General features: G+C 64.0%; 3 protein-coding genes across 16 annotated transcripts in view; 2 read left to right on the top strand and 1 right to left on the bottom strand.

Moving 5' to 3' along the window:
* CARD14 (caspase recruitment domain family member 14) overlaps positions 1-2,870 on the top strand; it is a 28,203-nt gene extending 25,333 nt beyond the window's left edge. For all 5 annotated transcript variants that reach the window (XM_045085751.1, XM_045085752.1, XM_045085753.1 and 2 more), the window contains 3 exons: positions 388-509; positions 1,162-1,277; positions 1,772-2,870. In XM_045085751.1, coding sequence (XP_044941686.1) covers positions 388-509; positions 1,162-1,277; positions 1,772-1,979 — 446 coding nt within the window. In that variant the 3' untranslated portion in view covers positions 1,980-2,870. The remainder of the gene's footprint in view (positions 1-387; positions 510-1,161; positions 1,278-1,771) is intronic.
* SGSH (N-sulfoglucosamine sulfohydrolase) lies at positions 2,822-10,194 on the bottom strand. Of its 2 annotated transcripts, XM_045085763.1 has the most exons (9): positions 10,056-10,194; positions 9,007-9,167; positions 7,561-7,666; positions 7,166-7,316; positions 6,679-6,835; positions 6,228-6,309; positions 5,056-5,259; positions 4,787-4,911; positions 3,818-4,253 (listed from the first exon to the last, which is right to left on the bottom strand). In XM_045085763.1, exons 1-9 carry the CDS (start codon positions 10,150-10,152, stop codon positions 3,966-3,968), a joined length of 1,371 nt encoding a protein of 456 aa, XP_044941698.1. In that variant the 5' UTR covers positions 10,153-10,194; the 3' UTR covers positions 3,818-3,965. The 2 variants fall into 2 exon arrangements, with proteins under 2 accessions (XP_044941697.1, XP_044941698.1); XM_045085762.1 differs by lacking the exon at positions 4,787-4,911 and having other exon boundaries at positions 2,822-4,253.
* A 27-nt stretch (positions 10,195-10,221) lies between these two features.
* Positions 10,222-26,074, top strand: SLC26A11 (solute carrier family 26 member 11). 9 transcript variants are annotated; one of them, XM_045085755.1, is made up of 19 exons: positions 10,222-10,349; positions 11,310-11,545; positions 12,033-12,225; positions 12,510-12,595; positions 14,789-14,868; positions 15,251-15,427; positions 15,928-16,070; positions 17,168-17,343; positions 17,762-17,834; positions 19,298-19,348; positions 20,712-20,772; positions 21,628-21,683; positions 21,760-21,900; positions 23,054-23,131; positions 23,336-23,435; positions 23,896-24,029; positions 24,236-24,333; positions 24,476-24,548; positions 25,253-26,074. In XM_045085755.1, the coding sequence occupies exons 2-19, from the start codon at positions 11,312-11,314 to the stop codon at positions 25,342-25,344; spliced, it is 2,046 nt and encodes a 681-aa protein (XP_044941690.1). In that variant the 5' UTR covers positions 10,222-10,349; positions 11,310-11,311; the 3' UTR covers positions 25,345-26,074. The 9 variants fall into 9 exon arrangements, 7 of the variants coding, with proteins under 7 accessions (XP_044941690.1, XP_044941696.1, XP_044941694.1 ...); XM_045085761.1 differs by lacking the exon at positions 24,236-24,333; XR_006608302.1 differs by lacking the exon at positions 25,253-26,074 and having other exon boundaries at positions 10,223-10,349; positions 23,004-23,131.
* The last annotated feature ends 488 nt before the right edge of the window (positions 26,075-26,562 follow it).

Raw genomic sequence — 26,562 nt, 5'->3', positions numbered from 1 at the left:
CCCCACGTGGTGACAGCCACAAATGTCCCCAGCCGTTGTCATGCGGCCCCGGGGCACAGCTGCCCACAGCTGGGAAGCGCTGACGTACGGGCTCATGGCTAGGTGTGAGAAGCTGGATGTGGGGCTGGGGTGGCGGGGAGGGCTTTTATCTGCGCTGCTGCCCTCCTTCCTCCCTCCGTCCCCCCACGCCCTGGCGTTGACCGAGCCCCTGCCGTGTCCGCTGGTGTGGGGGCGCGTGCAGGGCACAAACGCCTCTGAGTGTGAAGGGCCATCCCGGGAGGCGTGTCGCCCGGAGCTGGCGGGGCCCGTGGTGGTGAGCGCGTTCAGCCTGGGGCTCCCTCAGCTCACCTCACAGAGTGTGACGTCCCCGTCCACTGTCCCCTTCAGAGTACTTGAGCCAGGAGGAATACAATGCCTCCAGCCAGAGAGGGGACATCATCCAGGAGAGGGAGGCGTCCGGTGGCCACTTCTGCGTGACCCGCCAGGCTGTCGAGTCCCTCATGGAAAAGGTAAGGTCCGGGGGGGGGCTGCTCTGGGGGCGTGGGGCCTCCATCCCCAGAGGACCGTGCTGGCATAGGGCAGGAAGGACTGGCCTTGAGATCTGGGGGACGCTGGTCACCAACCTGCTGGCCAGGGACACCCGGTGCTGGTGCTCAGCTTGTCTCTGGCCCGGTGTTCAGCCCTGACCCTGCCCTCTCAGAGCCGGGGGACTTGGGGCCAGCCTCTTAATGTCCCCAAGCCTGGTTCCTCGATATAGGAAATGCTGAATAGTATTTGTCAGGTAACGAGTAAGATGAGGGAACAGTCCGTGATTTGAGGCCCACATGAGCATGAAAAATAGCTCACCGTGAACCGTGTAGCATTCTGGGAGCTAAGAGGGCCAGGCCCAGCTGGGCGCCAGAGCCAGACGCCCCCTTCCCAACCTTTATCCCGGCAGAGGCTGACGGAGCCTTCTGACCCCGCGGGGTCCGGCCCCTCAGTCTCCCTCCACCCCAACGGCTCACAGATTGACAAACCAAAGGGACAGACTCTTGGTAGAGCAAGCGCCCTGGGACACCAGAGCATCCCTGGGTTCTCTCCCCACCGCCCCTCTTGGGTGTGGGTTCCCTTCCCGCTCTCGAGGCCGAGGACCTTGGCCCATCTCCTCACTGTCCCCCTCAGAACACCCACGCCCTCTTGGACGTCCGGCTGGACAGCATCTGTGCCCTGCACAGGATGGAGATCTTCCCCATCATCATCCACATCCCCATCAACGAGAGAGCAGCAAAGAAACTCAAGTAGGTGTGGCCCCGGGGGCTGGCCTGGGGTCTGCACCTGGCGCCACGTGGGGGTGGGGGTGCTCCAGGAACTCCTGGAAGCATGACAGGGCGGTTCCCCCACATCTTCTGGGACAAAGGACCTGCTGCTCTCCCCTCCGGGGACAGCCTGGGGGACGGTGAGGCGAGACCTGGAACCTGCCTTGACTCGGGGCACATGTCCAGTGGGCTACACGCCGCTGACAGCCCGGCTGCGTGAGGCGAGGACGGGGCTGGAAACCGGTACTCGGTTGACGACGTCCTGTCGCCGACTTGTCGCTGAGCATGTAAACTAGACCCCGCCCCCCATCACTGCAAGTCACCTGGGGTCCGACTGGCGTCTCCTCTGTGGGGCACTCGGCCCCCAGGAGTTGGGGGGGGTCCGCACGCCGGTCCCCTGGGATTCCGAGCTGGGCCCGCTCCGGGCAGCCAGTGCGCGGCTCTCCCTGAGCGTGTCCCGTGTCCGGCCTGTGCAGGAAGGCCCTGCAGCGGCTCGGCACGTCGGAGGAGCAGCTCCTGGAGGCGGGCAAGCAGGAGGAGGCCGCGCTGGACGGAGCGCCCTGTCTGTACGGCAGCCTGGCCCCCGACGGCTGGAGTGACCTGGAGGCGCTGCTCGGCTGCGTCCGCTCCGCCATCAGGGACGAGCAGCGGAAGGTCGTGTGGACGGAGCAGAGCCCCCGCTGACGGCGCCGGGGCCCTTCCAGGGGCCGCGGGGACCGCTGAGTCCCTGTGATTTGAGCTCAGCCTCGTGGAGTGCTCGCCCGAGCCCAGCTCTCTGGGCATCTGGTCCCCTCTCCCGCTGGGGCCCAACCTTGAACCCCACTCTGTGCAGGTCACAGACAGGCATTCAAACCGTCTGCCCACTTTTCTGCCACGCCGTCTCCTCCAAGACTTGGTTGCCGAGAGAACACGTCTCCTGTAGACGTTTCCAGAAAACCACCTGTCTGGCCCCAATCTCCCCTTTTGCATTTCAGGGTGCCGAAGGGCTCGTTCCCGAGCTCCTGAGGCAGGAGGCTGGTAGCCCTGGTGCCCCCGAAGTCGCTGGCACCCCCGCCCAGAGCGGAGGCACAGGACCCCTGGTGAGGTAATCTCACGGACTGCCCTAGCGGCCAGAGAGCTGCTTCAGGGGCTCGAGTTTGGAGAGTCGTGTGTACCAACTGGGAGATACGGTTTCCCAGGCACGGAAACAGTGTTTTCAGTGGGTTTCTCCTGGTGGCCACCAGACCTGGTGTGCCCGCGGGGGCGCCCTGGAGAGGCCACCCACAGACACCCTCGCACACGGGCCGGGCTGCCCCGAGCCCCACATCTGCCCCCCTCTACTGGGCAGTAAAGAGCCTTTACTCCACCTCCAGGGCTCAGGAAACACGTGGGCATGGCCGGGCCAAGCACTCCTGGGCCCCCCCGCCCTGGCCTTGCCCCCCGCTGTAGCAGACTGACCGCCATTTCGGCAGCGGCGCCCCTGAACCCGAGTGCCCCAGAAGCTGCTCTGGGATTGAGGCAGGCGTGACTGTAAATAAGCCAGAAAATAACCTTGTGCGTGTTTTACTGAAATACAAAGCTTTACAGCACCGGGCACTGTGGCTCTCCGTCTGTGCCCCCAGGGTGGACTTGTGGGGGAGGGGAGGGTAGAAGCCCACCCACTCAAGGGAAAAAGCCCCCGAGCTCTAGGCTCTCCAGGGACACCTTCTGTGACCAGGGACAGCAGGGGGACGCTGGGCAGGGCTGGAGCATCTGTGGCCAACACCCGTGCCACAGCCCCATGCCCAGCTGGACAGAGCCGGCCCGAGCCAGAGGACAGGCTCTTCAGCCTCGGACATCCAAAAAGAAGGACGAGCTTGGCCTATAGACCACGGACTGAAACCGGGCGTGCAGGGAGCCCACCAGGAATCAGTGGCCTCACAGAAACCCAGCCAGGGTCAGGAACGACCGAGGGGCAAAGCAAAACAAGCCCCAGGCTTGGTCACAGGTTTTTTCAAAACCAGAGGTTTATAAAAGGCAGATACTGTGTCCCTACACGGAGTGTAGTCTGAACCCTGCTGCCACCCACGCGACATCCGGATGCCCCGTCTCCTCTCAGGCGAAGGATCCAGGACACGTGGGGCCCCCGAGGAGGGAGGAGGACCTCAAGCCCCAGGTCCCAACCCGATCACAACCATCCTCACCTGTCCCAGACTGGGGGCCCCACCCTGTTCCTGGATCCCCTGGAATCCCCGTGCTGAGACCCGGCTCAGACACCAGGACAGCAGTGTCCCCTGTCATGGGGGCACGAAGGGCCAGGGCGCACACCCGCTCCCCTCCAGGCAGCAGCCGAATCACACCAGCATCAGGGAGAGCCCTCCTCCCATGGGGCGCGTGGGGACGCGGTCTGGGACAGCCACCCATGTGCCCCCAAGGATGCTCACAGCTCGTTGTGGAGGGGCCGGCACTGGGGGGAGAGCCTCTCCTCCAGGACCCCGTCAGGGGCGCACACCCAGGGGTCATGGGTCTCCCACTGCCACTTGGCCAGCTGGGTCCGCAGCAGTTCAAGGACCTGCGCGTAGCGGGGGTCGGCAGCCAGGTTCCGGGTCTCGTGGGGGTCCTGGCTCCTGTCATACAGCTCCCAGCGCTCCCGGTAGTAGTAGCGGTGGAGATCTTTATACCAGCCCGTGGGGCGGCCGGCCACGGTGCGATTCAGGAGGTCCTGAAAGGTGGGCGACACGTAGAAGTCCTGGTCGATGGGAAAGGGCATCTTGAAGTGGAGGTTGTGCACGAGGCGGAAGGTCCGGTGGTGCACGGAGCGCATGGGGTAGGCCATGGTGACCTCGTGATGGCTCTGGCTGCCGAAGACGGTGTTCCAGAGTGGCTCTGCATCCAGCGCCGGCAGGAGGGACCGGCCAGTGAGCCGGACAGGCTTTGATCTAAAGATGGCATAGCTCGGGTAGGGGATGGAGAACCAGTCCAAGATGGTGGGTGTGAGATCTGGAGAGAAGGTTGTGTCTCAGTACCGTGGCCCTCCAGCCCGCAAGCCGCTCTGACTCCCAAGCCATTCTGCAATGCTGCTGGGCCGCCTCACACGCAGGATCACCAACAGGGAGGAGCTGCACTAGGTCCCACACCTGGCACAGTCATCTTGGCCCTCTAGGACACAGCGCCTTTAACAAGAGGCCCCCGCTTGGCGATATTTAGGATCGTACCAGAATCCTCTAGATCAGTAAGGAAGCCCCCCACGGGGGGGGGCTCGTGGGTTCCTGCCCTGTGCTGTGGCCACAGGGCTCCCTGACTTGTGCTTTGGAGATATAGGGAGATGTGGGCCCTGCTGCCCTGACCCCTCAAAGCGGGGGTGGCGTGGGGCCTGCAGCATCAGCACCACCCGGGAACTTGTCAGAATGTGAATTGAATTCTCAGGCCCCACCCCAGATCCACAGTGTCAGACACTCTCGGGGCAGGGCCTTGGGTGTGTGTGGGCGGGTGTTAACAAGCTCTGTGTGCGGGTGTGACGGTGTGACACTCACCTGTGGGCCCATGGGAGGAGCAACAGCCTCAAAGACCGAGACCCAAGCTAAAATCCTAGCTCGGTGCTCACAAACTGTGTGACAGTGGGCAGCTGCCCTGCCCTCTCTGATCCTCCGGACTGCATCTGTGGAATGGGTGGCCGTCCCTTCCTTGCCCAGGTGGTGTGGGAACCACGTAAGGCAGCGGAGTGAGCACTGTCCGGACTTGGTGATGCCCCCGAATTTTCACCTCCCCCTCCCCTGCCCCTGCGTGAGCAGCAGAGTCGTACCTAAGAGGCTCACGTAGGCCTCGCTGACCTGACCCCAGCGCTTCGTGTGCTCTGGGGACGACACCAGCAAGGGTTCGGCTGTGCCCGGCCAGTACAGGTTGGTCCTGCCGCTGGGGAAGGGGATCCCGTTGTCGGACGTGAAGATCACTAGGGTGTCATTCAGGATACCTGCCGTGCGCAGCTCCTGGAGCACGAGTCCAACCCCTGGGAGTGCAGAGGGGACAGCAGAGCTCAGCCACAGCCGGGCACGCGGGGCCGGGCATGTGCGTGGCTCACACATTTCCTCCTCCGGCTGCTGGGCCCTGCCCCCTGCTGTCCCACCCGGCACCGAGTCCTGCAGCAGGCCGGGGCGCCGGCCGTCCCTTAGCACGCCCATGCCGTCCTACGCAGCCGCTACCAGCCGGACGCTGGCTTTGTTTTGTTTTCTGGAATTTCAGGCCTGTCCCATGGGGATAACCAGGGCAGTATTGGTGGTAGCTGGAAGACAGGACTCCTATGCCTGCCCCCTCTCTAGGTCACCATCCACTCACGGGACCAACAGGGACTCTATAGAGGTTCCAACCTCTTGTGGGGGCCGAACGGTGGCCCCCGCGAAGATGAACCCTCAGGAACCTGGGAACATGACCCCGTTTGAAGAAAGGGTCTTTGCAGATGCAGTCATCAAGGATCTCAAGGAGATCATCTCGACGTGGCCAGGAGGACCCTAGATCCTATGACAAGTGTCCTTATAGAAGAAGCACTGAGATCGGGGCGTGTGGGTGGCTCAGTGGGTTAAGCCTCTGCCCTGGGCTCAGGTCGGGGGCTCGGGGTCCTGGGATCGAGCCCTGCATCGGGCTCTCTGTTCAGCAGGGAGCCTGCTTCCCCCTCTCCCTCTGCCTGCCTCTCTGCCTGCTTCTGATCTCTCTGTCAAGTAAATAAATAAAATCTTAAAAAAAAAAAAAGCAGCACTGAGAGACGTGCGAGAGGCTGTGTGAAGACGGGCAGAGATGGGGGGTGTGGCGTGGAGCCCAGGAACGCCTGGGGCCACCCGATGCTGGAAAGAGGCAGGACTGTCCTGTCCCCTAGGGCCTGCAGGGGGACACGGTCCTGTTGACACAGTGACTTCAGAGCTCTGGTCTGGGACGGGGGCCCACACTGCGGCATACCCCACCGCCCGGGCTCCTCGAACCCACCCTGGTCCATGCGGCCGATGGTGCTGTACTGAGCCGCCAGGTCAGCTCGGGCCGCGGGAGTGTCCGGGACAAAGTACGGCACCTGGAGGGGCGTGTGGGTGCGGGGTCAGGGCTAGAAACAGGCAGACGGGCCGGGGGTGTGGGTGGCCGGTCCTTGAACTGGGGCAGGACACCAGGGAGCCAGCCTTCCTCCCAGGGCCCAAGACCACCCCCCACCAATGCACGCTTGAGCCCAGGACGTCCCTGCTCCTGGACACGTCACTCCACATCCCGACCCCTCCCTCTCCCGGCTCTGCAGACGGGAACCCGGATCCAGTGAGTCACGGAGTCTCCTCTTAAAGGTGCTCAAAATCACACACCCGGGGCCAGGGCGGTCAAGCCCTCGGATTTAAGAGACGGAGAAGGAGGGCACGCGAGCATCTGGGAAATACTGCAAAGGCCTCTCTCCTACCACCACGTCCTGTGGGTCGTAGGTCCGCGGGGTCCAGTCTGGGATCCGCCCCATGCCACGCTCGCCGTTGCCAAACTTCTCACAGAAGGCCCCGTACTGGGGCTGCGAGTGCCCACAGCGGTGAGGGTCATGGAAGGCGACGTAGAGGAAGAAGGGCCTGCCCAGAGAGGGGGGCTTGAGTCCCGAGGTCAGCCGACAGACGTGCCACCTGGCTTTCTACTCTGGAGAGCCCCGACCTTTAGGAGGGCACAGCCCGCAGCACTGCTCACTCCTCTGGAACTGGAAGTCTCCCTGGGAGCGTCCGCCTCAACTTCGCCATGCCTCCTTTCCTTTCAACTTGAGTTTCTGGAGCCTTCTCCCCCTCCCCCCCGCTCCCTCCTCTACCTGGGGCCTCCAAAGATCCCAACTAAAGACTCTGGGATGTGCATCACAGGTTCACTGCCCAGAGATCTGGCCGTGCGAGGGAGGGGCCGGGGCCCCCTCACACCTGTCGTCCCGAGTCTGCAGGAACTTCCGGACCAGCAGCTTAATTCTGGTGATGTTCCGTCCCACCTGGAGGACTGAGCTATTCTCCTCCGTGTACGCAAAGTCGAAAGGGTACACCGTCTTCGGCCCTACGTGCTTCTTCCCAATGATGCCTGGAGGTGGGGACACAGGCCTGCCAGGTCCCCACGGTATCCCACTGCCCTCCTCCACCCCCAAGCCCCGTGCCCTGGAGTGGCCTCTATGAGGTCAGCGCAGGCCCCTGTTCGCACAGACCCAGGGCCCAGGGAGAAGGCCCCGGCCGTGGGGTGCTCTGAGGATGAGACGTGGGGCGGAGGGCGGCTCAGGACCAGGTCTCGCCGCCGGGGCCCATTCCCACTGCGGCACGAGGCTGCTCACCCGTGCGAACGCCGGCTCGGCTGAGCAGCTGCGGCAGGCTCTGCACCTCGTCGAAGGAGTTGAAGTGGTGGGCGTCCTGGTGCAGGCCGTACATCCCGTTCTGATGCTGCGGGGGGACACCCGTGAGGCTGGGCCCGCCCCGCCCACTCTCTTAGCCCGCCCCTTCCCAGGCCCCCCCCCCAGCCCCAGCAGCCAGCACCCCCAGAGAGGCCACCGCCTCCCCCAGCCCCATCCACTTCACCAGACAGCGGCAGGAAACACAGAGTGGGAAATCGCACCCGTGATAACGAGGGGCCTTTATTTTCATCCTGTTTACCTATACTTGCCAACTCTTTGGTCATGAGCGCACACCACAGCGGGAATAAAAAGCACCAGACCTCGATTAACTGCATTTTTAACAGCACCAAAAATATAGTCGACGCATCACAAAGTCAGACTAGAAAAAGACTTAAGGTGAGATGGGGCAGCCCTGTCCTCACTCCTGTAGCCCACAGCGGCCTGAGGAGCCTTCAGGGGACTAGGGGGTGCTGGGCAGTGGTCACAGCTTGCCTCTCCACGTGGGCATCAGACTCGGATGGGGACATGCAGGACACAGCGGCTCGCCATGAGACGAGGTCATGAGACAACGTGTCCCCTGTTCACAGCAACACTATTCATCATCGTCACAGGCAGGAGCCACCTAAGTGTCCAGGGACAGGGGGACAGGTGCACAACACGGGCCATTTCCATACGACAGAACGCAGTCAGGCCTTTCAGCTGCGAGAAGGCGGGCTCTTCTGTGCTACGGCATGGGGGGACCTGGAGGGCACCACTCTCAGGGCAGAAAGGCCGTCACAAAAGGACACATACTGCGGGACTCCACTTACATGAGATACTGGAGTGACCAGGTTCAGAGACACGGACAGGGGAGGAGCGGCTGCCAGGGCTGGGGGAGGGGGTGAGGAGCAGTGTTGACGGGCACCCCGCTTTCGTTTGGGAAGATGAGGAAGTTCTGGAGATGGACTGATGGACCACAGCTACGCCACAGCGTGAGAGACGGGGATGCTCACAGAGGAGTGAAAGGGTGAGTTCTGCGCTGTGCGTGTCCTAGCACAACACACGGGGGAAGCGCAGCTCTTCCCGGCACTCGGGCTCCTGAGCGATACTGTAACACGAGTCAACACTGGGCGAGAGCGTGTCGGACACCTTCCTGCCTTCCTGGGCGCTTTACGTATGAAGTAGGAGCTTGGCCCACCCGTAACGATCCCACGAACAAGGTGTTATCACGAGCCCACCTACAGGGTGAGACGACTGAGGTGCACAAATAGTGCTCCGCTCACAGTCACACGGAACAGGGGAGCCAGGGCTCGGGCGGCGGGGAAGAGAACGTCCCAGCAGCGGTCAGGGAGGGGTGCTCCCTCTACCGTGCCCTCCTCCTGCCCCCAGCCCCCCCCCCGCGGCCCTCACCTGCGGCAGGCCGGTGAGCAGGCTGGCTCGGCTGGGGGAGCAGCTGCTGACGGAGGTGAAGGCATTGCGGAAGGTCAGGCTGCGGCGGGCCAGGGCGTCCAGGTGCGGGGTGCTGATGGCACTGTTGTTGTAGGCGCCACTCTCGAAGCCTCCGTCATCCGCTGAGGAAGGCAGAGACGCTGAGGCCGGGGCGGCCTGGGCCAGGGAAGCCCATGCAAGCGGCATACCCAGGTGGGCACGACCAAGACGGCACGACAACTGCTTGGGATGGATGTCCAGAGGGAGGGGCACCCCGAGGACATGGTACTCAGGCAGCCCTGTTAGGAAGTGGGCAGGACCCGGGGGTCCCAGCTCCGCTGCGGCCACAGGAGGCCGGGTTTCTGCACCCGTGTCCCCAGCAAGGAGGAGTGGATGGGAGTCGGGGAGAACTGTTTCATGCTACAATCAGCGGACAGGCCTGCTTGGAGACCACAAAGTTAATCAGAAAGAGTGAGTCTGGCAGAACGCCAGACCTCAAAAGAGGAAAGAACAGGGCTGTCTTGTGACAGCCGGACCCTGGGCGCCAAGTCTCGTGAAGAGCAGGGCGCCCGGGGAACTTGTGATTTGGAGGGAGGGCTGCGGTTAGGGGAGAGGGCGGGGGTGGTGGCTGCGCTTTTCAGCCAGAATCGGAGCACTGCGCTCCCGCGTCTGCAAACAAACCTGCAGGGCTCCCCCGGGGCAGGGGAGGGGCGCGGGCCGCCCCGCACGCAGCCGTCCCTGCGGACTTGGGCACCCGCCCCTCGCGGCAGCCCCTCTAGGGCTGTACCCCGCTGAGCTCCGGAGAGCCGCCCAGGCTCCCGCGCCGAGGCCCCGCCGAGCTGGGCAGCGTGGGGTGGGGGTCAGGGCGGAGGCCGCACGGGGGTGCAGGAGGCCGGCGGGACCCGCGGTGGGCGAGGCCGCCCGTGCCTCCCTCCGCAAGGCGGCCGCGAACCGGCCGGGTCAGCGGGGAGCGCAGGCGCAGACGCGAAGGGGCGCAGGGTTCGCCGGACGGGCGGCGGCGACGCACTCACCGAGGAGCAGCAGCACGTTCCGGGGACGCGCCCGGTGCCAGCAACAGACGACCAGGGTCAGCAGCAGCAGCCCGCAGGCCGGCCCTCGGCGGTGCATGGCGGCCGCTCCGGCCCCGCCCCGCCCCGGTCACGTGCGCGACCGCCCCGCCCCCGTGGTCACGCGCGCGCCAGGTCCCGCCCCGGGGGGTCACGTGCGCTCCGGGCTCCGCCCCCTCTCTCCTCCCTCCCCCTCCCTCTGCGGTTCCTGCGGACCCCGCTGCGGCGGCGCCTGGAGACCCCGAGCTGCGGCGCCGGGTGAGTCCGCGGCGGGCGGGCAGCGGCGCCCGGCGCCCGGGCCCCGGGGCGGAGAAGGCGAGCTTTGGGGGACGGGCCGGGGTCGCCGGGGCGGCGCGGGGCCCGAGGGGGCGGGCTCCTCCTGCGGGACCCTTCCCCACGGCGTCCCCCCCGGTCCCCGCCGTCCTCGGCCTTGCCGGAGCGGTCAGGCGGCGCGGGGTCCCCACCGGAGACCGCGGGTCCGGGGCAAGCGTCTTCGTGGGTGGGAGGGGGCTGCGTCCAGCGCCGGGGCGGGGTGCGGGGTGCGGGGTGCGGGGCGGTCTGGGGCCGGCTCCGCGCGCGGCTGTGGGTCGGGACCCGAGAGGCTGTGGCGCGCTCGGACGCTGTTCCCGCGCCCGCTCAGTCCCGGGGCGCTCCTGCGGGACGAGAGAGCCACAGGTGGGGGGTGGGCGCGGCCTCGGGCTGGGAGACCCGCACCGCCCGCGCCGCAGCCCGCCGTGGAGGGTGGAGCCGGCCCTGTGCGCGGGGCTCGCCGGGGGCGCCCGGGGCGGCGGCAGCCCCCACCCCGCGGGGCGAGGGAGCCCCCGTGGACCTGCCGCTCCTCGCGCTGCTCCGGGTTAAATCCGTGGGGAGGAGAAAGAGTTAAATTATCTGGCGGGGGGGGGGGGAGACGGGGTCTAATTAGCGATTGCGCTTCTCACGGAGAAATCGTGTATCGCCTTTTTGTGGCCGAGGTCCGTGGGCAGCCGGGAGCCGCGGCTGGGGCAGGTGCGATTCAGGGGGAGCAGTGAGCTGGCGCCGGGGTGGGGGGCGACAGCTATTCTTACGGTCCGTTCCTGCCCAGAGCAGCGAAAGGGCGTGTTTAATCCCTGTGGCTCAGACCCCTCGGGAGACCCCTGTGCCTCTCCGGGGCCCCAGACCCCGCTCCGCTGCTACATCCCACCAAGCCCAGACCCTGAGCGCTGGTCCTGTTGCCCCCAGGCATGCCCTCCTCTGTGAAGGCGTTGGGTCAGGCCCGGCCGTCGGGTGCCGGCATGGCCCCCCAGACCCGCTGCTGCTCCCTGGCAGCCGTGCAGAGGCGGCTGCCCATCCTGGCCTGGCTGCCCAACTACTCGCTGCGGTGGCTGAAGATGGACTTGGTCGCGGGCCTCTCGGTCGGGCTCACGGTGGTTCCCCAGGCGCTGGCCTACGCGGAGGTGGCTGGACTCCCGCCCCAGGTGAGATCTCTGCGCCTGCCCCACCCCCACTGCAGCCGCTGCCCGGAAGCAGGTGGGAATGTATTCTCAGCCCCGTGGGGCCCCAGAAATCTCGGTGTGCGGTCTGTAGCACGTGATGGCCTTTGGGCAGGTGCTGGCCGGTCACTGCTCTTGTCATAATTATAACTGAGCTGGTTCTGGGGTGTCCATCGGGGCAGGACGACTCACTGTGGTCTCAAGAGCACTTTCTTAGGCTCACAGACTGAGCAAGCGCCCTGGCCCTTGTGTCCCTGCTGACACCCAGTTGAGTGCAGGTAGAGAGAGGCCCCTGGTCGCTGCGGGTCCACACCGTGTTCACGGAGGGTGAGCGCTTTGCCCTGTGTGCGCTGCTGTGCCCACCTCGGGACGGCCCCCACAGACCCTGTGCTCAGACATCTCCCCCCCGGGACACTGGGGGCCCCCTGTGTGCCACCTCGATGCTTAGTGCTGTCTCCCCCCGCCCCCCCAGTATGGCCTCTACTCTGCCTTCATGGGATGCTTCGTGTATTTCTTCTTGGGCACCTCCCGGGATGTGACGCTGGGCCCCACGGCCATCATGTCCCTTCTGGTCTCCTTCTACACTTTCCACGAGCCCGCCTACGCTGTGCTGCTCGCCTTCCTGTCCGGCTGCATCCAACTAGCCATGGGCTTCCTGCACTTGGGTGAGACTCTCAGACCTTCCTGCCCGGGGCTACCAGGCACCTGCCTCCTGGAGAGGCCTTGGCTTTCGGCCTTCCCTTCTTTACCTGCCCTGTGCCTGTGTGCCCAGGGCTTCAGACCCTAGCCTCCCTTCCCCACCGTCCAGACCAGTCCAAGCAGGGTGTGTGGCCCACCTGTCCCCAACCGCACTCCCACCAAACCACCTCTCCCAGCCCACACCCACCCACGTCTGCTGGGACTGGGCAGAGCTGGGGCCGCCAGCTCAGTATCCCCTCTCGGCCGCCAGGCTTCCTGCTGGACTTCATCTCCTACCCCGTCATCAAAGGCTTCACCTCCGCTGCCACTGTCACCATCGGCTTCGGGCAGATCAAGGTAGGCACGCTGGTCGGCAGCCAGGCCCCTCCTGGGTCGCGGGACGGAGGCTGGCTTCCCTCTGTGCGGGCCAGTTGACGGGTTGCTCTTCCAAACCTCAGACCACAAGGTGCTCCCGTGGGTCTCCACAGATCTCGGCAGCCCTCAGGGGAGATGCTGCGTGCTGGTGGGACAGTACAACAGGTTATTGGGGTGACCGGCAGCGACAGCCTCGCCCCTGTTGGGGTTTTGGGGCCAGTGTGCTCACAGGGCGATTCGGTTCTGCTGCCTTCCCTACCCCCCGGCCAGCGCAGCCTCGGGCCGTCCACGTCCTATCGACATGTTGACGATCAAGGTGGTCCTCCCGTGCTAGTGCTCATTTAGCTGGATTTCATTTTAATGTTTTTTTCTCCATTTTGTTCAGTATTTTTCTTTAAGATTTTATTTATTTGAGAGAGCGAGCAAGTACAAGCGGAGGGAGGGGGGCAGAGGGAGAGGGAGAAGCAGACTCCCGGCCGGGCGTGGAGCTTGACACCGGACTCTATCCCAGGACCCTGAAACCACGACCTGAGCCAAAGTCAGATGCTTCATGACTAAGCCAGCCAGGTGCTCTCTTACAGGTGGTGTTAGAAACAGAAACGTAAGGAGACTTGGCATCTGGGAAATACCGAACGGGGGGGCACCTGGGTGGCTCAGTGGGTGAAGCGTCCGACTCCTGATTTCAGCTCAGTTTGTGATCTCAGGGTCCGGGGATTGAGCCGCATCGGGCTTCATGCTGAGCACGGAGTCTGCTTGGGGTTCTCTCTCCGTCTCCCTTTGCCCCTCCCCCTACTCGCACTTTTTCTCTGTCTTTCTGTCTCTGAATAAATAAGTAAAATCTCTAGGGAGAATTTGTAAGAAATCCCGGAACTAGTTATCACCAGCGACTGTTTTCTTTTCACTGGGGGTTGAGGTCCCAAAGCACAGGGGTGGTTTTGCTTTGCAGCTGGCCAGCCCCGTGCTCTGTGCAGAAGTAGGTGAGTGCTCAGGGGGCTGTGCAGAGCGGAGTGGAGTCAGGTGTGCAGGCGATGGCCTGCCCCGTCTCAGGACCTGCTGTCTGCACTCCCTCGCTGAGGCATGCCTCGCATGGTCAGGGCTGGCCCCGCATAGCCTCCCTGGCGAGGCAGAGGAAAGGGGCGGACCTTCTCTGTGCTCCTGTGATGCCGGATGCTGGCTAGACCCTCCCTTGCCTTGGGTTGTCCTCATGCCTCTGTGAGGCAGGCCCATCATTACCTGTGCGGAGAGAGGAGGGAAGCCCTTAGGTGTGGCGGACGTGTGCGTGTGGCGTGTGCACGTGTGTTAGGGTGAGCCTGGCGGGTGCTGCTTAATGGGATAATCTGTCTTTTACTTTGAAACGGTGTCCTTTGCAGTTAGAACATATAGAAGAAGGTAGCTTCTTTGTGTATGGGTGGTTGGCAACGCTAGGTCTCTTAAGTCTTTAACATCTTGACTAAGTCACAACAGCCATCTGAGAGTCTTGGGCCAGGGTGGGGGTCAGGAATCACAGGTTCTCCTGACCTGCCCTGGCAGGAGCTCCCTGGGTCCCAGAATCCAGTGTTTCCACCCTGGAGTCTGTCCCCGTTCAGGCTGTGTGCATGGGTTTTGGGATCTTGGAATCTGACTCTGTGGGGGTCTGGGCCTCAACCATCCTGCTAACACTCCACACCCATTCTCAAGTGGGATAAAGAATTAAAACACAGAGGAGAGCCCCTTTTCCCTCCAAGGACCCTGCCTGCTTGTGTCCCCTTGCCTGGCCCTCTGAGCCCCTGGTGGTTCTGCCCAAAGCTTCACCTGATTTTCCCTCTAGGGGAGCAGTACCCGGCAGGTGGGCCTCAGACCAGTGGCAAGGGGGTGCGGGGCGTGCCAAGGGCAGTGGGGCCCATGGGGCAGGCATAGTGACCTGGACCGTGGACCAGGACAGGGATGTCCTGGTCTCTCCTTTTTAGATGACTTAGGCTGATTTTTTCACAAGGGAGAATTATTCACCAAGAAGTGTCGTTGACTGTGAATGTGAAATGCCTTTTCGTTGGAGGATAATTCTGATCTCCTGCCCCTGGGAGCTTTGGGAATGGGCAGATGGTTCCCAGGGAGCCGTGGGTTGTGCCCCGGAAGGGGGCTGAGATGTGCTGAGATGCTGCAGGGGAAGGTTGTCTCACTCCTTCTGTGTTTGGACAGAACCTCCTGGGACTGCAGGATATCCCAAGGCAGTTTTTCCTGCAAGTGTATCAGACGTTCCGCAAGGTCGGAGAGATCAGGTACCTGCTGGCCGTGCGGTCCCTCAATTCCCTCTGGAGCCTCTCCCAGGCCCCACTCCGTTCCCCCACCAGCTGGCATGCATTCCAGTCCCCTGGGGCCCGGCCGCCCAGACTGGGTCCCAGAGCAGCACCAGCAGGCGTCGAGGAGCAGGTTAGAAACAGTCTCAGTCCGAGGAGCGGGTTAGAAACGCAGTCTCAGCCGCGGGCAGCCCTGCTGCATCAGTCAGGGCTTGACAGGGCCCCAGGGAGTGGGGGCGCACACCCGAGGTTCGGAAGCTCTTACAGGGTCAGGAGCCGGTCCGCGGGGCCCCTGCACGCAGATTCCGTGGGTGGTAGGTGGGGGAGGGCCCTGTGCAGAGGAAGAGCCCGGGTGTCTCTGAAGGTTTGTAGCGCAGAGCACACGGCGCAGGGGAGGCAGGTGCAGACAGAACGTGCAGGGAGAGGGGATGAGAGCCGGACCACCACTCGTGCGCCTTCTTCAGATGAAGAACAGACAGGAGATGCTCCTAGAGGGGCCCAGCCGGAAGCCAGGACGCCTCGGTGGCCGGAGGAGCAAGAGGTCGCCGTGGTCTCAGGGGAGCTACTGGGAGGGAGCGGGGACACCTGTGACCCACTGCCCTTTCCTCCACTTCTGACCGGCTGCAAGGCTTCCCGGGGCTGAATCCAGCTGAACCCGGGGCTCCCTGGCCCAGGACATGCAGACGAGGTCCTCCTAGCTGTGGGGCGGGGGTGGGGGCAGGGGAATCGAGACTGACAGGCCAGAGAGCCGGGCTGTGAAACATGAACCTTCCGGAACAGACTCAGCACCTGTGGCCACAGGGCTACGTGGCTGTTAATATGAGCCTCTAGTCCTACCACCGTCGCGTTCGGGGCCTCGACTCCCAGGCTTGCGTGTCACTGAGTGTTGAATAAAGCTGCGATGTAGAACGGGGATGCATGTGGCTTAGGGAAGAGCGAGGAGCGCCATCGGGAGAGAAGGTCTTCCGGCAGAAGAGGCGACGGGAGGGCGGAGGTGTGTGCCTGGGCCGGCCAGGGTGTGTGACCTGTGTCCATCCGCAGGGCGGGTGATGCCGTGCTGGGGCTGGTGTGCATGCTGCTGCTGCTGGTGCTGAAGCTGATGCGGGACCACGTGCCTCCCGTGCACCCCGAGATGCCCCCGGGCGTGCGGCTCAGCCACGGGCTGGTTTGGACGGCCACCACAGGTGAGCAGGCTTCTGGCCGCGGCTGTCCTGCGCACCGGAGCCGCACCCGCGAGGTTCTGCCGTCCCTGGTCTGGGTGTGATCCGGGCACCGGGGTACTGAAGCTTGCCAGCGGGCTCCGAGCCTCAGCCCGGGTGGAGAGCGACGTGCAGTATGCTCGAGCATGGCCGATCTCAACTCCCAGGGACCTTTGCCGTGTCCGGAGGCATTTCTGGTTGAGGATCCCGGATGGGGCTGTCGCAGGCACCTGGTGGGGGAGGCCAGGGAGGCCAGCGAACGCCTGCGGGCACGGCCTGCCTTGGCGAAGGATGAGTTGGATCAGAACATCCCGGTGTGAGGCCGGGAAGCCCTGGCTGGTCCCTGATGGAGAAAACACGCAGACCACATGGGGCGGGTTGAGCCATGTGGGGCTGAGCCTGGGTTTCCATCCTGGAAGGTTGTAAGCTGCTGAAGCTGTTGTCCCAACGACAGCGTCAGTGATGAGGCTGTGATGTAGCCTTTTGAGAGCTCGCTGGGTAATGGGGTCTGATTCTGGGGAGAGGTATATCCCCCCCCATTTAAGAAGCCAGCACGGGGGCACCTGGGTGGCTCGGGCGGTTAAGCCTCCAACTCTTGGTTTTGGTTCAGGTCCTGCTCTCAGGGTGGTGGGACCGAGCCCCGCGTCAGGCCCCGTGCTCATGGGGAGTCTCCTTGGGTTCTCTCGCTCGCTCCTTCCACCTCCGCGCCCCCCACCTCCACACCCCCAGCTCGGTCATGCGCACACGCCCTCGCCTCTCTCTCAAATAAATAAAACCTTCAAAAAAATAAAAAGGCAAACAGCCCGCACCACTGGGGTGGGAGCCGAGAGGTGGGACCCGGGGTGACCTGTCGATGACACGGGTAGCCGTGTGTGTCGCCGCGGACCTGCTCCATCCTCTGGCGTTTGCCGGACCCTCCCCTGTCCCTGCCTGGCCCTCGGTCGCTGGTGTGTGCGGCCTTTCCTGGCTGGAGTGTCGGGGGTGGTGGTGGCTGGGGACGGGTGTCGTGCTTCCTCGCGTGTATTTACTGCCCCGTCGCCCAGAGGAGCCAGGTTTCACCAGCAGGTCTCCTTCTGTCCTAGGCCGCAACGCGCTGGTGGTCTCCTTTGCCGCCCTGATCGCGTACTCCTTTGAGGTGACCGGATACCAGCCTTTCATTCTAACGGGGCAGACTGCCGAGGGGCTCCCTCCCGTCCGGATTCCGCCCTTCTCCGTGACCACGGCCAACGGGACAGTTTCCTTCACCGAGATGGTGCAGGTGGGTGGAGAGGGGGAGCCAGGCCTGCTGGGCGGAGCTGCGGTGGTCTCCGGGCCTGGGTCTGCACCTTGTAACGAGGAGCTCCAAGCCCAGCTGGGACCGCTGAGTCCCTGGGATGGGGCACCTCTGGGTGCAGTGACAGGCACGACAGGGTCCTGACGGCAGGACCTCAAGGGACGCCACGTTTTGGTGTTCTGGCCTGAGCCCAGGGTGCTCCTCGCGCTGTGGGCCCGGCAGAGCAGGGATGCGGTCGGTGCTCTGCTTTGCGTCCGGCCCGGAGGGTGAGCTCCCAGCCCTGCAGCTGAAGCTCGGCCTCAGGTCAGATGTGACAAGCCTGTGCTGGCCTTGGCTGGTCACTGCCTGGCCGGCCCCTCCTCACCTTCCCCGGAGGCTCAGCTGCTGTCCCCTCTCCCCTCAGGACATGGGGGCTGGGCTGGCCGTGGTGCCCCTCATGGGTCTCCTGGAGAGCATTGCGGTGGCCAAGTCCTTCGGTAAGCTGCCTGCCGTCCCGGCCCCCCGGTGGTGTCCTGGCCTTGCTGGCCTGCCCTCTTGCTTGCTTTTATCCGCTTTGGTTTTTAACAGCTTGAGTTTTTAATCGAAGGAACGCGTGTTCACGTATTTAACAGTGTAGTAGAAGTGCATGTATGACGAAAACCGCCATTCGGCAATGGCTGGTAACGTGTGTGATGGTCGCTCTGCTGCTGCCCGCGAGGAGAAGGGCCTGGGTCTCACCGTCGCCTTTCCTGTGGCGTCAGCATGTCCCCCACCCGTCCCAGCGGATGGCGGGGCCGGAACGGTCTCATCTCGGGACAGACGCCACAGCCTCCACCCACTGGACACGGGGGGTTAAATAGCTTCGTGGGTCGTGGTAAAACGTGGCAGCTCGGGAAGGGGTGAGGTTTAAGTTTTTCTTCATTCTTTATATGACTTCTGTCTCTGAAAGTTTTCGCCTACTAGATGGTAAGGGCTGTGTCTGACAGGTTCCCCAAATTCCTAAAGACCTAGCGGTGTGCTCTTCCCAGCTGGCGGAGCACACCTGAGCCCTCCTCGCCCCTAGGGTGCCGGGACGCATTAATCTGCCTAAATGCCCACTGACTCGCAGACCTTGGATTTCTCCGGAGCCTGCTCATCCCTGCGTGGCCCCTCCCTCGGGTCTGCGGGGCCTCCGGCTTCATGCTGTGCACGTGGCTGACGCGTTCCTTTGGTGCTGTGATGGTCACGTGCCTGTGGTCCTGGGCTGTGGGTCAGTTCTGAAGATGAACCCAGTGAACAGCACGTACATGGCTGCAGCCCTGTAGACCGGGTCTGCCTGTGCCCGCGGCTCGAGTCTCCCGTCCTCCTGGAGACGCGTGCCTGATGGGCGTTCGCAGGCTTGTCACCACTAGCCCCCAGCGGCTGCCCCCGACCCGCCGCGCGGGCCAATCAGATCTGCCTTGCGCAGTTTCTGTTTTTCCGATGATTTTCCCCGGGGCGGGGGAATTCGGGGCCCTCTGGATTCTGCACCTCATAGCGTTTATGCCACTTGGGGCTTTGAAGCTGTTTTCTTCTGAAGTCACTGGACATCGTGTCCGACCGTGGAAGCTGCTTGTTCTCTGGAACCGGGGCTGGAGACCCACAACCCGCGGCCCAAGGGCGGTTTTTATGTTTTTAAACGTTTGAAAGAGTTTCCAAAGAAGATTAGGATTTTGTGACGTACGAGTAGCGCGTGAATTGGTGTCTCCATGTTTACAGAAGGTGGTGTCCCTGGAACGTGGTCTTGCTCACGCGTTCACGGGTCCCCATGCCAGCTTCCGGCTACGATAGGCGCCGAGTTGTCGGGACAGAGAGTGGCCCGCGACACCTACAGCGTTCCCAGCCTTGCCCTTTCTCGGAATGTGAGGGCTTCATTCCATGAATGTTTGCTCAGCGGTGACAGGTGTCTAGTGACAACGTTTTTATTGTCCTTTGTCTGTAGCTTCTCAAGGTGGTTACCGTGTCGACTCCAACCAGGAGCTGCTGGCCATCGGTAAGCACCCCGCGGCGGCTCTCTGAGGCCCAGTGTGCGTCTCTGTGTCTGCCTGAGCCGCGCAGGTCCCGGGGGTGGTAGCGGTGAGGTCCCAGGAGCAGAGCTGGCCCTGAGTTGGGCCCTTTAAAAGGCTCGCGTTGATTCACGGGTCACCTGTGGTGTCCCTGCTGGCCGCAGCTTGTCCAGCGCTGGCTCTGTGCCCAGCCCCGAGGGCTGTAGCCTTGTTCTGTCAAGGAACGCTCGGAATGTCCCCCCGGGGTCAGATGGCTGAGGAACGTGGCCAGGTGGGACTTGCTCGACTTGATTGCCCAGGCCCCCCGCCCCAGGGCCTCCCTCCAGGCCTGGAGGCAGCTCCATGAAGACTCGGGGAGGCCCCAGCGTGGACCGTCTATGCGTGGCATCCGGGTGTTGTCTGCATGAATCCAGCCTCTCTGGTGATTCATTGTGAGGGTGTGACGTGCGTGTTCATTTCTGCTATCATGACTGTTTGATTTTGTGGGCACCAGGCCTCTCTGCCTTTCCTTCCTGCTCCTGGTGAGGTGGGCGCGGTTCAGAGTGGGCAGCGGCACCAGGTGCCTTCCCGGCAGAGTCCACGGGAACCTGCCCCATCCCCCTGATCCCCCGCCCCACCCCGGCCCCTCCCTTATGGCAGCAGTTTGGACCGGAGCTGCTGGGTTTCCCGACAGCGGAGGGCATGGAGCCCCAGGATGGGTCACAGGAGCTTTGGGGGCGCTCATCTCTGAGCCCGTGCTGGTGGGCATCACCCCGGTGGCTGGCAAGGTGCGGTTGGCCAGGACTGGCTTGCTCCCTGCGACCCCCCGTGGTCTTTGTGAAGGTGCCAGGCTGAGCCACATGCCGGTGGGGCTGTCTGCGCTGAATGTGGGCTGATTCTCTCCGGTCCTGGGGCCCAGCCAGGTTCCATCAGTGGGGCTGGGTCAGCGCCACGGGGGCGGACCCCTTGTTAACCATGACCTTCTGCCCCAGCTGGTCATCTCACGAAAAGAGTGTGGCCTGGAGGCACTCGTGGGGTGCGGCGGCTGGGCAGCCGGCCTCTGGGCAGCCTTAAGTGTGCTCGGCCCCTCCTGGGGAGGGGGAAGTGGGGAAAGGTGTTCAGCTTACCGGGCAGGGCTGGGGCCAGAGTTACGTTAAAGGGAGGGTCCTTGAATTTGGCAAAGATCATGGTTTGTCTTCCCTTCCCCGAGACAGACACACAGACACAGACGTAGGACCCCGCGTGACTTCTCTGGCCTTCTGTCCTCTGTTTTCTCCCTGGTTTTGGGTCTCCTTTTCTCTACCCCCCCCCCCGTCTGTGTTAAACCCTTCTCCTTCCTGGGTAAACCTCTTCCTCCGGCTTTCTTCCCAGGCCTCACCAACGTGCTGGGCTCCCTCGTCTCTTCCTACCCGGTCACCGGCAGCTTTGGACGGTGAGTGACCGGGTCCTTCCTTCTCTGTGCTTCGGGAACGGGGGGGGGGGGTCCCAGCCCAGGCCCGAGGGTCCGTGTCCACCTCAAAGAGCTGCCCGGTCCTTGCCCACATCTCGATCCCACTTTGTTGTCCTCTGGGGCCGAGGCCAGCCCGCCGGCAGCTGCGTCTCTAGATCAGCGGCACCCGTGGCAGGCAGGAGGGGTCCGCTCTGCCGCCCTTCCTGATCTCATGTGGTTTTCTCTGATGGCCTTGTGGTTTACTCCTAAAATGTTTGCAGCCCGTGGCCGTGCTCTGTGTGTGTCCTGGCGGGTGCCTTCCTAAATAAAGGAAGTGGGGTCAGGAACCACTGCCCTCTGCCTGCAGAAGGAGGGGAGGGTCACGCACAAGCGTCCACAAGCGCAGTGCCACTGATGGCCCCTCGCGAGGCAGAGGGTGACGTGGGGCCAAGAGGGGGTGGACACTTCAGCCTGCAGGGCCCAGATCCCTGGACCCGCTGGCCCCACCCTGTCTGAGTACCAGGCCCCCCGACACCCCCACAGCCCTGCATCCCAGGGGCCCCAGGGCATCCTCAGTTCCCCCTTGCAAACAGGCATCATGGCGGGGCCCACGTCGGAGTTACCAGAGGTTACGTGGGGAGTGTGTACAGCAGGGCTGGGGGCCACTTTGTGGGATAAAAGCTCTGTTCCCTTGTCATAAAACTTTTCACCTACTCCTGCTGCACGAGCAGTGCGCCGAGGCCAGCACCAGTGTCCGCAGGGCCGCGACGTCCCCTGGCAGGCGCTCCTGTCCCGGGAGACTGGCCTCCCTGCTCTTCCAGGCTCCTGCAGCCACTAACGGCCTCTGTTGCCTTCCAGGACGGCTGTGAACGCCCAGTCGGGGGTGTGCACCCCGGCAGGGGGCCTGGTGACAGGTGAGCACCCCCCTTGTGCCCGGACTGCGTGCGGGGGGGCGGGGCTGGAGGTCACGGGCACCCCGTGTCCCCACAGGCGTCCTGGTGCTGCTGTCGCTGGACTACCTGACCTCGTTGTTCTACTACATCCCCAAGTCCGCGCTGGCGGCCGTCATCATCATGGCTGTGGCCCCGCTGTTCGACACCAGGGTCTTCGGGACGCTGTGGCGCGTGAAGAGTACGTGTGCCCTCGCCTGCCTCACGCACACGCGTCCCGGGTTCTTCCCCCACGGCCTTTGCCGACCCAGGCGGTCGGGCTGGAGCTGGGCGGGCTGGAGCTGGGCGGGCTTTGTCCTGGGACGTGGTCCCGCTGCCGGCCGTGGGTCAGGGCGTCCTTCAGCCCCTCAGGCCACCAGGAGCCCCAGACCAGCTCCGTGAGGTGCTGAGCGAGCCTGCAACTAACAGGGTACCCGCTGCTCCCCCTCCTCCCGCACCCCTCCACCCCTCCCTCCTCCCCCAAACCTCCTCCCCTCCCCGCCTCTCCTGGACCCCTCCCTGCCTCCTCGCTCCTCTCTCTCCTCGCCGGCTGCTCCTTTCCCAGCCCCAAGCCCGGTCCAGCGGGGGGACAACGGGAGACTTCCAGGGTGACCGGCCTGTCCCGACAGAGCAGTCCCAGCTCCCGGGCCAGTCACAGTGGTCGGGACCCTCCGCGCCTGCAGGGCCTTCCCTGGAGCAAGTGTCTGTTCTGGGGGAGGGATGGGGCTCGTGGGCTTCTCTGCCGTCGGCCCCCCCGGAGTCACCAGGTGAGGGAAGTGGTGGTTCTAGATGGTTCTCAGCCCACACGTCCCTGGGACAGCCCCGAGACGGGTGCTGCTGTGCCTCCATGGGCGCCTGGGTGGCCTCAACAGCTGATGCTTCCTGCCCGCACTGAGGCCCTGGGAGGAGGGGGGCCTCGTCTGAGTGATGCATGTCAAGGTCAAGTCCTGGGTGAACCCCCAAGTACCCCCACCCAAGCCTTTTGCACCAGGATACCTTGTCCTGCGGCTCAGAGAAGTCACTGGTTGCCCAGAGTCAGCCACGTGACCTCTGGGAGGTCGCAAGGCCTCCCTGGCCCCCAGCGTCCTGGACCTGGCCCCGTCCCCAAGTCCCGTCATCAGGCCCCTGACAAATGTGCACTGTGGATGGGCTCCCAGAGGGCAGGGGCTTGGCCAGGCCCTCAGGTCTTGGCCCCTCCACCAGGCTGGGAGGGGCAGGGCTGACAGGCCTCTGAGCCCACGTGGCCTGTGAGCAGTGTCAGGGGGTCCCCCGGGGGCTTCAGCCAGCCGGATGGCTCTCTTCCAGGGCTGGACTTGCTGCCCCTCTGTGTGACATTCCTGTTCTGCTTCTGGGAGGTGCAGTACGGCATCCTGGCCGGGACCCTGGTGTCTGTGCTGATCCTGCTGCACTCCGTGGCCAGACCCAAGATGCAGGTACCAGCCCAGCCGTTCTCTCTGTGAGAGGGATCTGTGGCCTCAGTGGACTGGGTGAAGGTGCCGACTTCTCATGCGCCAGCTTGTCTGCCCTGTGCTCCCCCACTCCCAGGGGCGTGGGTTGGGGGCTCCTGCCTGGTCGGGCCGCCCTAGCCCAGCTGCCAGCTCGGATGTGCCTCCCGTCGCTCTGTCCCCTGTCCCCAGGTGTCAGAGGGCCCGGTGCTGGTCCTGCAGCCGGCCAGCGGCCTGCAGTTCCCCGCGGTGGAGGCCCTCCGGGAGGCGATCATCACCCAGGCCCTGGAAGGTATGCGGGCAGAGTGGGGAGGGTGCGTTCGTGCCCTGCTGCCGCCAATGTCTCCACACCCCAGTCTGCTGCCGCAGGACCCGAGCCTTGTCTCAGCTCTGGGGCGACCCTCCCGCTCCTGCATCCGGGAGGCTCCCTCAGGGCAGCGCCGAGCCGGTGCTTGCCGTCTGCACGCAGCAGGGCAGGCTGTTCCCAATCTCGGTTCCTATAGACCCAGCCTTTCATCCGGGGCATTGGGATTTAGGGAAGAAAAGGGACCTGTTTGTTCCCAAGGGGAATCACTGTGGTCTCCAGACAGCTGTTGTCTGGGGTCCTGCCAGCCCTGCCTGCCCGCTGTCCGCTGGGGACGGAGCCCCCTGTGGCCTCGCCGTGCCCCCGCCCCGGGCCAGGGCCTCCCGCAGCCGCCCCGCCCCTTGTGACCGGCGGCCCCGTCTCCGCAGCATCGCCCCCGTCTCCGCAGCATCGCCCCCGCGCTCTGCCATCCTGGAGTGCTCGCACGTCTGCAGCGTCGACTCCACCGTGGTGCTGGGGCTCGAGGAGCTGCTGGAGGACTTCCACAGGCGCGGCGTCACCCTCGCCCTCGTCGGCCTGCAGGTGGGCGGCGTCAGCGGCGCTGGCCGGGCTTCTGTCCCGCCCCACGCCTGCCCGTGAGGGCCTTGTGGTTACCATCCCTGCGCCGGGGCCCCGAGCAGCTACCCGAGGTCCCATGTCCCACCTGCCTGCGGTCCTGCAGCGAGGTCGCTGGGCCTGCTGGCTCCAGAGTTCACTCCCTAGTGTCACCTTCTCTGTCGGGTTTGCAGAGCTGGTCTCCGTGGATTCCCTGAGTGAGAATGTAAACAGCCTCCCACTTCTAGCGCGGTGGAAAGCCAGTTTCTTCTCTCCGTTCTCCGGCGCGGAGGTGAAGTTGTGTCTGCCGGGAGGCTAGGCCAGGCTGTGACGCGCCGTGGTGCTGGGCCTGGGGGCCGGCCCATCTGTGCCTGCGGGCAGCAGCGGCCCTGCCCCCCCACCCCACCTGGAGTTAGAGTTTCTCTGCCCCGCAGGTTCCTGTCCTCCGTGTCCTGCTGTCCGCTGACCTGAAGGGTCTCCAGTACTTCTCCACCCTGGAAGAGGCAGGTGGGTGTTGGCAGAGTCCCTGGAGAGAGAGCCGCGGCCACGTGGCCCACCGCCCGCGGGATCGGGGGCAGGACCGCGGGACAGAGACTGCTCCGGAGGGTGGGGCGGCCTAGTGCGAGCGTGGGGGCAGGGGCATCGTGCGAGAAGCGGAGGGCAGGCACCCCTGTTCTGGGAGGTATCTCGGCGGGGGTGCTAATGACGCGTGGCGTATACCATGTGGACACACGCACCTCGTGTGCGGCTCGAGGTCTGACCGGTGGGTACAGCCAGGTGTGCACTGATGAGATGTGCACCATTTCCATCATTCCGGAAAGTGCCGTCAGTCCGTCCTCGTGACCCCCACTGGGGGCAGCCACTGTTCCGTTCCCTCCCCCCGGGTCAGCTCTGCCTGTTCTAGAACCTCACGTAACTGGAATTGAAGGACTTGGTCTGTGTCTGATTTCTGGGGCTTAACGGGGTGTCGTTGCTGGGAGCAGCTTAGGCGCTGACCCACAGGAGATGGGAGATGTGGCCTGACCACTTGGCCCTAAGGAAGGGTCATCTGGGCGTGGACAGTGATGAGGCACTGCCAGGGACTTAGGTGGAAGCTGCCTGGGCTGGGAGTGCCGGCCAGGGGCACCCAACTCCCTGTGACCCAGGACTCGGGACGTGGCCCTTCCTCCCTTTGGTCTCTTTTGAGCTTGGGAACCTTGTATTTTCTGCAGAGAAGAGCCTGCTGCAAGAGCCGGGGACCCAGCCGTACAACGTTGGCGAGGACTCCATTCCGGAGCACAAGGTCGCCCTGCTGAAGGCCTGAGGGGGGGCTGGTGCCCATCTGATGCCTGGGGAGTCCCGCAGAAGGTTCTGGGTGCTGTGATGCCGGATGCCGCCCTATGAATGCCTCGGTCCGGGCTCTGCGCAGGTGACCCCCGGGGGAGGAGGGAGCCGCGCATCGGGATGCACGGTGGGACTCGCGCGCTTCATTCGGGGTGACTGGAAAGTCGTCTCCCTCTGTTCCTGGGCATGAACCTTTTCCTGAAGGACAGTTTGCAAAGAGCCTTCTGGAACGACTGACCCAGTGGAGGGGGGAAGGATTTCCACCTGGTTGGGGGACCGGGTCTTCACGCCCCAGCCCCTTCCCAGTTCCGGGGCGGCGGGGTCGGGCAGCGCCGAGGCGGTTCCAGTCTGGGTGGCGGCATCTGCGCTGTTCTTGGGAAGGAAACCGAGATGTGCCAAATGACTTAACGTGTCTGTGAAAAGGAATTTTGTTGTCAGTGTTTTTTAAATTAAAAAAGCAAGAGCTTTGTTGTTTTTGTAAAAACCGTAAATGCTTATTGTAAAATGTACTGGAAACCACCCCCCTGTTCACTTTGGTGGTCGCCCAGGCCCGTCCCCGTGGTGCGCGTGCTCGTCCGTGTCAGCGCGCGGGCCTGTGCTCCCAGCCACGTGTGGACGGGGTCATGGCGTATGCGGTGCTCTGTGACCACAGTTCCGTGCAGTCCTCACTGTGAATTACTCCTTGTGATAATAAATTGAGAATACATGGACTGTAGCATCTCCGATGTGCTTTATTCCTTGTCTGTGTCACAGCGGGCGCCCCGAGCCTCGGCACGTGAACTCTCGCCCGGGGGGTCGACACCTTCTGCCCCCAGCGTCCCGGCCAAGGAAGGTCGGGCCCCTGGGGCTTCGAAAAAGAACTCGCCGTGTAGGCGGGCGCCACGGAGTTCCCTGGCGTTCCTGGCAGGACGTGTTCTGGCCCCTGACCCACCCCCACCCCTGAATCTGGATTTCCTGACCTCGAGCAGCCCTTCTCTCTGTGCAAATGAGCATGTCCTAGAGCCCTGCGCTCTGGGCTGCCTCTCCCCAGGGCCCCGTGGAGCAGCCGTCCCGTGGTTCGGGGCCCCCACACCAAGCGTGCCCCTTCTTGGACCGAGAGACCACCCCGGTGGCAGAGCGGGCAGATCCGGGCACCCTGGCAGGCCCTGCCCTCTGGGGTCTGCACCCAGAGCCGCGGCCGTGAGCGGACCTGAGAATG

This window comes from Mustela putorius, unplaced genomic scaffold (genome assembly GCF_011764305.1).
Source record: "Mustela putorius furo isolate JIRA1106 unplaced genomic scaffold, ASM1176430v1.1 tig00000873_pilon_pilon_pilon, whole genome shotgun sequence".
Lineage (NCBI taxonomy): Eukaryota > Metazoa > Chordata > Mammalia > Carnivora > Mustelidae > Mustela > Mustela putorius.
Note: the sequence above shows the minus strand (reverse complement) of the source record. Positions and strands in the feature narration are given on the sequence as shown.

Coding starts and splice junctions, on each gene's coding strand:
- SLC26A11 (XM_045085755.1), top strand. CDS start 11,312: ATGCCCTCCTCTGTGAAGGCGTTGGGTCAGGCCCGGCCGTCGGGTGCC. Junction 12,596..14,788: donor TCGGCTTCGGGCAGATCAAG/GTAGGCACGCTG, acceptor GTGTTTGGACAG/AACCTCCTGGGACTGCAGGA. Junction 15,428..15,927: donor GGTGGCCGGAGGAGCAAGAG/GTCGCCGTGGTC, acceptor GTCCATCCGCAG/GGCGGGTGATGCCGTGCTGG.
- SGSH (XM_045085762.1), bottom strand. CDS start 10,152: ATGCACCGCCGAGGGCCGGCCTGCGGGCTGCTGCTGCTGACCCTGGTC. Junction 7,317..7,560: donor CCGAGCCGGCGTTCGCACGG/GTGAGCAGCCTC, acceptor CCCCACCTCCAG/GCATCATTGGGAAGAAGCAC. Junction 4,254..5,055: donor GGCCTACGTGAGCCTCTTAG/GTACGACTCTGC, acceptor CCTTCTCTCCAG/ATCTCACACCCACCATCTTG.